This window comes from Myotis davidii, unplaced genomic scaffold, assembly GCF_000327345.1.
Source record: "Myotis davidii unplaced genomic scaffold, ASM32734v1 scaffold39, whole genome shotgun sequence".
Classification (NCBI taxonomy): Eukaryota; Metazoa; Chordata; class Mammalia; order Chiroptera; family Vespertilionidae; genus Myotis; species Myotis davidii.
The window spans coordinates 448949-458860 of record NW_006290531.1 but is presented as its reverse complement, the minus strand read 5'-3'; the positions used below and the strand labels follow the sequence as shown (position 1 = coordinate 458860).

General features: G+C 35.7%; 1 protein-coding gene across 6 annotated transcripts in view; it reads right to left on the bottom strand.

Annotated features, from left to right (window-relative positions):
• Positions 1-9912, bottom strand: part of INTS6 (integrator complex subunit 6) — a 111012-nt gene that overhangs the window by 11127 nt on the left and 89973 nt on the right. For all 6 annotated transcript variants that reach the window (XM_006763570.2, XM_015563778.1, XM_015563780.1 and 3 more), the window contains 4 exons: positions 9260-9475; positions 6783-6909; positions 5400-5542; positions 4971-5202 (listed from right to left, as the gene is read on the bottom strand). In XM_006763570.2, the coding sequence (XP_006763633.1) occupies positions 4971-5202; positions 5400-5542; positions 6783-6909; positions 9260-9475 (718 nt within the window). The remainder of the gene's footprint in view (positions 1-4970; positions 5203-5399; positions 5543-6782; positions 6910-9259; positions 9476-9912) is intronic.

The following is a 9912-nucleotide window of genomic DNA, read 5'->3' as shown; positions in this document are numbered from 1 at the left end:
CCCAGTAGGGGATGTGCAGGAGGCAGCTGATCGATGTTTCTCTCTCATCGATGTTTCTGGCTCTCTATCTCTCTCCCTTCCTCTCTGTAAAAAATCAATAAAATATATTTAAAAAAAAAGCTATGAACTCTATCCAACAAACTAGACAACCTAGAGGAAATGGACATATTCCTAGAAAAATACAACCTCCCAACACTCAATCAAGAAGAATCTATAATCTCAATCGGACGATAACTATGGAGAAAATTGAAGCAGTCATCAAAAAGCTTCCAGCAATAAAAGCCCGGGGCCAGGTAGCTTCACAGAGGAGTTTTACTAAAATTCAAAGAACTAAAACCTATCTTCCTCAGACTATTCAAAAAAATTCAAGAGAAAGGAACACTTCCAAGCTTATTTTATGAAGCCAGCATTACCCTAATATCAAAACCAGATAAACACAACACAAAGAAAGAGAATTACAGGCCAATATCCCTCATGAACATAGATGCCAAAATACTCAACAAAATTCCAGCAAATCCAATACAGCATTACATCAGAAAGATCATACACAATGAACAAGTAGGGTTTATCCCGGGAATGCAAGGATAGTACAATATCTGCAAATCAATAAACATTATATATATCATATAAACAAATTGAGAGATAAAAATCACATAGTCATATCAATTGATGCAGAAAAAGCATAAATCCAACACCCTTTCTTGATAAAAACCCTCAGCAAAGTGGGAATAGAGGGATCATACCTCAATATAATAAAAGCCTTATATGACAAACCTACAGCCAATATCATACTCAATGGGCAAAAACTAAAACCGTTTCCCCTAAGAACAAGAACAAGACAGGGTAGCCCACTTTCACCACTCCTATTCAATACAGTACTGGAAGAGCTAGCCACTGCGATCAGACAAGAAGAAGAAATAAAAGGTATCCAAATTGGAAAAGAAGAAGTAAAACTGTCCTTATTCGCAGATGATATACTATACATAGAAAACCCCAAAGACTCCATTAGACCTAATAAAAGAATTCAGCAATGTAGCAGGATACAAAACTAATGCCAAGAAATATATGGCATTTTGATACACCAATAATGAACTCACAGAAAGGGAAATGAAAAAAAAATCCCATTTACCTTTGCACCAAAAAATGAAGATACCTAGGAATAAACTTAACAAAGGAAAACTACAGGACATTGAAAAAAGAGATAGACATAAACAGATGGACGAACATACCATGTTTATGGGTTAGTAAAATCAACACCATTAAAATGTCCATAGTACCAAAACAATCTGTAGATTCAATGCAATCCTCATTAAAATACCAACGGCATATTTCACAGACCTATAATGAACTCTCCAAAAATTTATCTAGAATTAAAAAAGACTTTGAATAGCCACAGCAATCTTGAGAAAGGACAAAGTTGGAGGGATCACAATACCAGATATCAAGCTGTATTACAAAGCCAATGTTCTCAAAACTGCCTGGTACTGGCACAAGAACAGACATATAGACCAATGGAATAAAACAGAGAATCCAGATATGGACCCAAAGCACTATGCTCAATTAATATTTGACAAAGGAGGCAAGAGCATACAATGGAGTCAAGACAGTCTCTTCAATAAATGGTGCTGGGAAAATTGGACAGATACTTGCAAAAAGATGAAACTAGACCACCTGCAATCAAAAAATGGGAAAAGGCCCTAAATAGACACTTCGAAAGAGGACATACCCATACAGAAGGCTGAGAGACATATGAAAACATTAGTGTCTCAAAGTCACTAATCGTCTGAGAGATGCAAATCAAAACAACAATGAGGTACCATCTCACACCTGTCAGAATGGCTATCATCAACAAATCAACAAATGACAAGTGCTGGCGAGGATGCAGAGAAAAAGGAACCCTCATGCACTGCTGGTGGGAATGCAGACTGGTGCAGTCACTGCGGAAAATAGTATGGAGTTTTCTCAAAAACCTAAAAATGGAACTCCCATTTGACGCAGTGATCCCACTTCTAGGAATATATCCCAAGAAACCACAAACAGCAATCAGAAAGGATATATGCACCCCTATGTTCATAGCAGCACAATTCACCATAGTGAAGATTTGGAAACAGCCTAAGTGCTCATCAGCAGATGAATGGATTAGAAAACTGGTGCATCTACACAATGGAATACTACTCTGCTGTAAAAAGGAAGGAACTCCTACCATTTGCAACAGCATGGATAGACCTGGAGAGCATTATGCTAGCAAAATAAGTCAGTCAGAGGAAGATAAATATCACATGATTTCACTCATTTGTGGAATATAATGAATAACATAAACTGATGAACAAAAACAGATACAGAGACAGAGAAGCATATATCACACCATCAAAATGCAGAGAGAAGGGGAAGATGGGGGGAGGGGGAGAGATCAACCAAATGACTTGTATGCATGCATATAAGCATAACTAATGGACACAGATACCAGGGGGTTAAGGGCATGAGCAGGGGGGTGGGGGGATAAGCAGGGGATATGGACACATATCTAATACCTTAATCAATAAAGAAAATTTTTAAAAAAGAAGTATCTGAGACCACCAACCACTCAATTTTCCTTTCCTTTAGCTTCCACGACACTACATACTTCCCTATTTTTCCTATTTCTTTGATTCTTCTTTCTCAATACCCTTTTCTGAACTTTGTATTTCCTCTTAACTTTAGCACTTTCAAGGTCCTGTTTTAGGCTCTTTCCCCCACTCCCCCTTCTCATGTTTCCCCTAGGAGACATTTTATTAACTCCAATGGCAGTTAAGCTGCCTCCCATATCTACCTCTCTAGCACAATTTAGAGTTCCAAACTCAAATAATCATCTTCTAACTTAAGGTGTCCACTTGGCTAACTAATATACACTTCTAAACTAAAATCATTCTTCCACTCCACTCCTGACATCATCATTTACCCAGTGTCTCTCAAGACACTTCTCTTGCTCTGGCTTCAATGTGCTATCAGTCATTACCAAGTTCTTTGCTGATATGTCCAATTATTTCTCAAATACATATTTTTCCTACAAGCTCACAGCCAGGTCACCATTAGCTCTTTCCTGGGTTTCCTAACTGCTTCCTGTGCATTCAAAATAATGTTTTAACAATCCTATCTAATAAAAGTAATATGCAAATTAATCATCACTCTGACACAAAGATGATGGCGCCCATAGCAACAAGATGGCAGCACCCAGTCCTCTCAGCCCCGCTGGAGTCCTCTATTCCCGGGGGCAGCCGCTGACGGCAGGGTCCGCTTGGCTGTCACCTGCGGTGACCTGAGGGTGGCCAAGAGGGCCCCGCAGACCATGCAGAGCAGGGCCCATTTGGCCGTCGCCCATGGTGACCGGTGAGCAGCCCAAGTGGGCCCCGCAGACAGCAGAGAACCATGGGGAATGGGCTTAAGCCGTCAGTAGGACATCCCCTGAGGGCTCCCAGATTGGAGAGGGTGCAGGTCTGGCTGAGGACCCCCCCCCCACTGTGCACAAATTTCGTGCACCGGGCCTCTAGTATCAAATATGCAGTCAGTGTCCATAATTTTAATTACCTTATATATTTTTTGTTTGTTGAAAAGTTTGACTTTGTTTGACTCAGGGTCCAAATCAGGCCCAACATTACAACTGGTTTATATGTCTCTTAACTACATTTGAATCTATGAAGTCCTTCTGTACATCTTTTTCTATGCATTTTTCTGGAAACACACACACCAGATTCTTTGTCCTATAGTTTCCCATTATGATTTTACTAATCTTATCCCTCTTTTGTCATTTAACATGCTCTGTCCCTTATATTTCCTATAAATTGGTAGTTAGATCTAGAGGTGTGACCAGGTCGGTGTTAAAAAAAAAAATTTGTGTGTGTGTGGAGGGATTAGGACTACTTCAGAGGTAGTGCTGTGTAATTCCATCAGGAGGTATATAAGTATTTCTTTTCTTTCCAGTTAAAATGCTATAAGCCATGAATAATCACTGCCTATAATTAATAAATCCATCAATTCATTAAGGGTCCCCTACATCCCTTGTTATTCTTCCCTGATAAAATTCCACACATTTCATGGTCTTTATAAAATGCTAATCATATCTGGTCACTACTACCTCTTTAAACCTTTCAGTGGATTCTCAATGTCTTAGAATAAAGTCTAGAACCTTTACAATGGCTTCTGAAGGCTCTCCATGATCTGACTTCTGCCTATCCTTCAGTTTTCACCTTATCTCATTCCCAACACTCTTGCTGTACTAAAAATTTCAGTTCCTTCAATGTCCTTCTCTTTTACCGTATACTCTTCTTAGACTACTCCTTTAGCATAGGCAAATGCACAGCTTTAGTTAACTAATTCCATTCACCCTTCAAGTGCTGGTTTAAACAACTCCCTAGTAAAGTGCCTTAAGCCTATACACCAAGTTAAATTCTCATGCCAAATATGTCCACAACATACTTGACGTCTCTTTCACCACACTTCTAATGAAATGTCCAATGACTTTCTTTCCTCATGCATTGTAAGTGAAAGCAGAAATCACTATCTTGATCACTGCTATACCTAAACAGCACAGGTATTTAATAATAGCCTGCATTAAACTGAAATTGAAAACCATCTTTCTATGGATATTGATAATATCCCTTTAAAAACTATTATTTTAAAATACTTAAAATTTGCAAATATTTTAGATCAGTGATCACCAACCTTTCAGAGCTCACAGACCACCAGTTGGCGACTGCTGTTTTAGATTAAAAACACTAATAAAGCATAATGAAAATATAAAATGCTCAACAAAACATTAATTAAAAAAGACACACAAAAATAATTACATTGCCAATTTAGAATAAACATAAATTCTCTAGAAGCTCTTAGACTTTATCAGTTTGTTTTCTTTAATCTATTTAAAAACCTCTTCTTTGAAGAACCAAAAAGCAGCAAATAATGTTTTTGTTGTTGATGTTGTTTTAAACTCTTACTTTTATGAAGAGGAAGGGGTTTAATAAGATCTGGCTGTGCTTGAGTCATAGGTATAGGTGGTCCTTTTCCTCCAATATGATTGTTCACAACTGGATTCTGCTGTCTGCCTCTCAGCAGTGGAGACATACAGCGACGTCTTTTAGGGATCCCTTGCATATTTGGTTCTCCAGGTCGTTTATGTTTATTTTGAGGTCCAGCCACAAATTCATCTGCTTCATCTATCATCATACCCTATAATAAAATACATAATTTCCTTGGATTTATATTCAGTTTTTAAATGGTACAACTAATTCTAATTTCCATAAAAACAACTCTATTTAACTATGTTGACATTTATTACGTACTCTACCAGGAAAATAGCTTTAGCTTACTTTAAATTCACAGTACCTAGCACAAACAAATTATATAATGGAATATTTCAAATTTACCTTTTTATCCAACTTAAAAGGGTTGCCAAATGTATGTAACCTTCGAGGCTGATCAGGATCAAGTTCTCTTAGTGGAGAAGGTACTTGCTTGAGATATTCCTGGTAATTCCCCATTTGTGCTATAGGAACACTGTGTACTTGATCTTTTCGAACAAAATAAAGCGACAACAAAAGTTAACCTTACTAACACCTGTTCTAGTTATCACGTATCTTCTTATATATGAACTAAAGGCCTGATGCATGAAATTCGTACAAGAGTAGGCCTTCCTCTTCCTCCCCCCCCAGCCCCCGCTGCCGGCACTGGCTTCTACCTGGGCAGCTGGCAGGCACCCGGGACCCAGGTTTTCCTTGCAGCCCCAGCTTCGTCCGGAAGGTTATCTGGTCTAATTAGCATATTACGCTTTTATTATTATAGATGCTGCCTGGTGTTTGTTATTTTAGGCAGTCTTCTCTTACCACATACTCTAAATTAATGTGTTGCCATTATAAATATTATGACATAAAACTCTGAGATTTTTAAAATAAAATTTAAAATCATTGATTTTATCTTCTAAACCAGTGGTTCTCAACCTTCCTAATGCCTCGATCCTTCAATACAGTTCCTCATGTTGTGGTGACCCCCAATTTCATTGTTACAAATTGAACATAATTAAAGCATAGTGATTAATCACAAAAACAATATGTAATTATATACGTGTTTTTCGATGGTCTTAGACGACCCCCATGAAAAGGTCGTTTGACCCCGAAAGGGGTCGCGACCCACAGGTTGAGAACCGCTGTTCTAAACAAAACAAAAATATTGCAGCTAATTTCAGTGCATAGAATTAGCAATGTATAACCTTACCATGAAAAGGAATGTCTCTTCTACTCTATTCCAAATATACACAATTTAATTATAGAATTTATAGAAAAATCACATACATAACCCTTTTTTCATATTTTATATATATATATATGAATGCTTACATCAGAAATAGCAAAAGGTTAAATTTTCATCTGACTTGGTTTGTAGTAAGTGCCTTGCATATGGTTGAAGGAAATACTAGAATTGTACAATTACTGGCCACCCAGAGTTAAACCATCAGATATTGGTATATCATAATAAAATAACTCAGTTTGTCTATGTGTCTGCATGTGTGAATGGACGGAAAATCAAGAAAGGAAACTAAGCTATTAACAAAGGTGGTTACATCTGGGGAATAGAATTTGGGGCAAATTCTATAGTGAAGGCAGAAAGAAATGTAAAGAATCAGGGATGACTTTTTACTTAATTTGTTTGAATTTACAATGAGAATTGTGCAAGAATTCTTTAAGAGTTACAGTATTACCCTATTGTGTTTTTATATAAAGAGAAAAATACCAATATTAAAATCATAATCTAACCTTCATCCTGTCCTTTAAGAAATCTTCGGGTGCTCTTCATAAGATTAAATCTCATTCTTGTTAAGTGATCCAAAAGATTCCGTCTAGGTATGTCATATGCATTTCTAAATGTCTGTGGCTTTAAATCCTATTGAAAATATTCAAAGACAAAAGTTATTTATAAACACAGAATTAAGAGACTAAAATCTCTACCTTGCACATAGGTTTGAAAATAATATATACAAGTTAACTAATTACCTTAAAAAATAGAATAGAGTTGTGATGCAATCTTAAAGTACTGTTTTGGGAACCAAAAGATAAAAACTTGGTAGTGAGCTCAACCAAATAATCCCAAATTTACATCTAACTCAAGATTTTGTTATATTTTCTGACTAAAAGAAGTACTAGTAAACACCCAAATTTTAAAGACTTCCGAGGTTTTATCTTATGCTTTGATATATAATGTATGTGCTATACAACTGCCTATTTAAGTATACAGTTCAATGAGTATTAGTAAATTTATAGTTGTGAAACAATCACTGCAATCCAGTTTTAGAATACTTCCATCATTTCAGAAAGTTCCTTGTGCCCATTTGTAATCAATTCCTATTATTAGCCCCAGGCAACAACTTACCTGCTTTCTGTCTCTGTACATTCCATTTCATAAATGGAATTTTGCAATATCTAAAGTTTTCTATCTGGCTTCTTTCACTGAGCATGATCTTTTTGAGATTCATCCATGTTGTTCATGTGTCAGTAGTCTATTCCTTTTTTATCACAGTAAAGTAGTATTTCATTATATGGATATGCCATATCTTTAATCTATTCACTAGTTGATCAAGTATTATCAATAATAATATTTACCCATTTATCTTGAGTAGATACTTACAACTGCTATGCAAACAACATATATGTAACATATATATTACATACAGTAATATAATATATGAGAGTTCCAATTGCTCTACATCCTCACCAATACTTGACATTTTTCAGTCTTTTAAATTTTAGCTATTCTAGTGGGTATAAAATGGGACCTCATTATGGTTTTTATTTCCATTTCCCTAATGATCAATAAGGTTGACTGTCTTTTCATGTGCTTGTTCAAGTTTGTATATCTTATCTGGTGAAGTATCTGTTCAAATATTTGCCCTTTTTTTATGGGGATGTTTATCTCTTTATTAGGTTCTATGAGTTCTTTAAGGATTTTGATATTAAGTTCTTTATTTAATATGTGTTTTGTTCCCAGGTTATAAGTTCCTTTTAATTTTTCAAAGTTTCATTTGAATTAATAATTTCAATGAAGTTCAATTTATCAAGTTCTTTTTGTTTTGTATTTTAGAACTCCTCCATGATCCATGACCCAAGTTCATGATGATTTTCTCTAGTTTTCTTTTAGTTTACAGTTTTAGTTCTTACACTTAAGACCATGATCACTTTAAATAATGTTAGGTAAGGGTCAAGTTAAGTAATTTGAATATGGACATCCAATTTTTCTAGTGCTACTGTTGAAAGGATTGTATTCTCACTTACTGAATTATTTTGGCACCTTGTTAAAAATTAATTGACTATTTGTGTGAGGGCCTACTTCTAGACTATATTCTATTCCATTGATCTATATGTTTATCCGTATGCCAACAACACAAAGTGTTGATCACTATAGCTTCACAGTAATTTTTATTTAGTTATTTTTTCACAGTAATTTTTAAAATTAGATAGTGCAAGTTGTCCAACTTTATTCGTTTCCAAAACTGTTTAGCTATTCTAGTACCTTTACACTTCCATATGAATTTTAGAATCAGCTTGTTGTTGTTTTTTATATAAAAGCTGCCGGAATTAGGTCTTTTTAATAGCAAGTATTCATAAAGCATTTTAGGATCACACTGTGCACCCAAGGTCATAAGTACCAAATTACAGTGACTCTACCATTAGCTATATAACTTTAAGCAATCTCTAAGCCTTTGTTTACTAACTTATAAAATAAATGGGTTGGTTTACTTTTTATCAATATATTCATTCACTCACCATGGACAGTTTTTTGTTGTTTCTTTTTTGTTTTAAGAACAGTTATTGATTTTTAGAAAGAGTAAGGGGGAGGGAGGGAGGGAGGGAGAGAGAGAGAGAGAGAGAGAGAGAGAGAGAGAGAGAGAAACATCAATGTGAGAGTGCAACATCAATTTGCTGCCTCCTACATGCTCTCCACTAAGGGTGGAGATGTAGGGAGGGATTGAGACCACATCCCATGCATGTACCCTGACCAGGAATCAAACTGGCAATCTTTCAGTGCACAGGAAGATGCCCAACCAATTGAGACCAGCCAGGGCTGTCTGTTTTAATTCTAAAATTCAATTATTCAATCAAAGTATAATGATCATTATTCTGCAGAGGCATAAAAAGTACTTCTGAAAATTTGGACAGTTTCAGTTAACAGAAAATTTGATCTATATTCAATATAACAGAATATAACTAGAGCAGTACTGAATTCATGTAACTATTACCTTATTGAGCAAAGCAACTTGGAACCCAGTGTATTCTTTCATGTTCAGGTCCAGCAGTCTATGAGGAACATCCTCTGAAATTCCCTGGAGGAGTTGTTGAAAATCTTTCCTATAGGCCATTGATAAACCATGTGATCGGCTTCGGACTTTAATTCCAGTTTCCTGTACTACTTTTTTGCCTACAGATCCAATGACTCGATCAGATTCTATTTTGGCCTACAGTAAAAAACAAACAAGAATTATCTTGATATAATCTAAATTGGTAAATTAAATACTATAGTTTTAATCTTCTATAAACTAAACATTTATATATTTTAAAAGTATGTAAGAAATTGAAATCTCAAGTGACATACTTTATGTCAAGTACTTGGTAAATTAAAGATAGTTTAAACAATGTCTTATGATTTTAAATCATTATTATAACCTTTTGGAGCAGGGTGAACAAACAACTTTAATTGTATTTACCTATCTAATTTTTTAAAAAAATGTTTTTATTGATTTTTTTAGAGAGAGGAAAGGAGAGGAAGAGAGAGAGAAACATCAATGAGAGAGAAACATCCATCAGCTGCCTCCTGCACGTTCCCTACAAAGGATTGAGCCCGCAACCAGCACGTGTCCCGACTGGGAATTGAACTGGTGAACTCTAGGTGCAT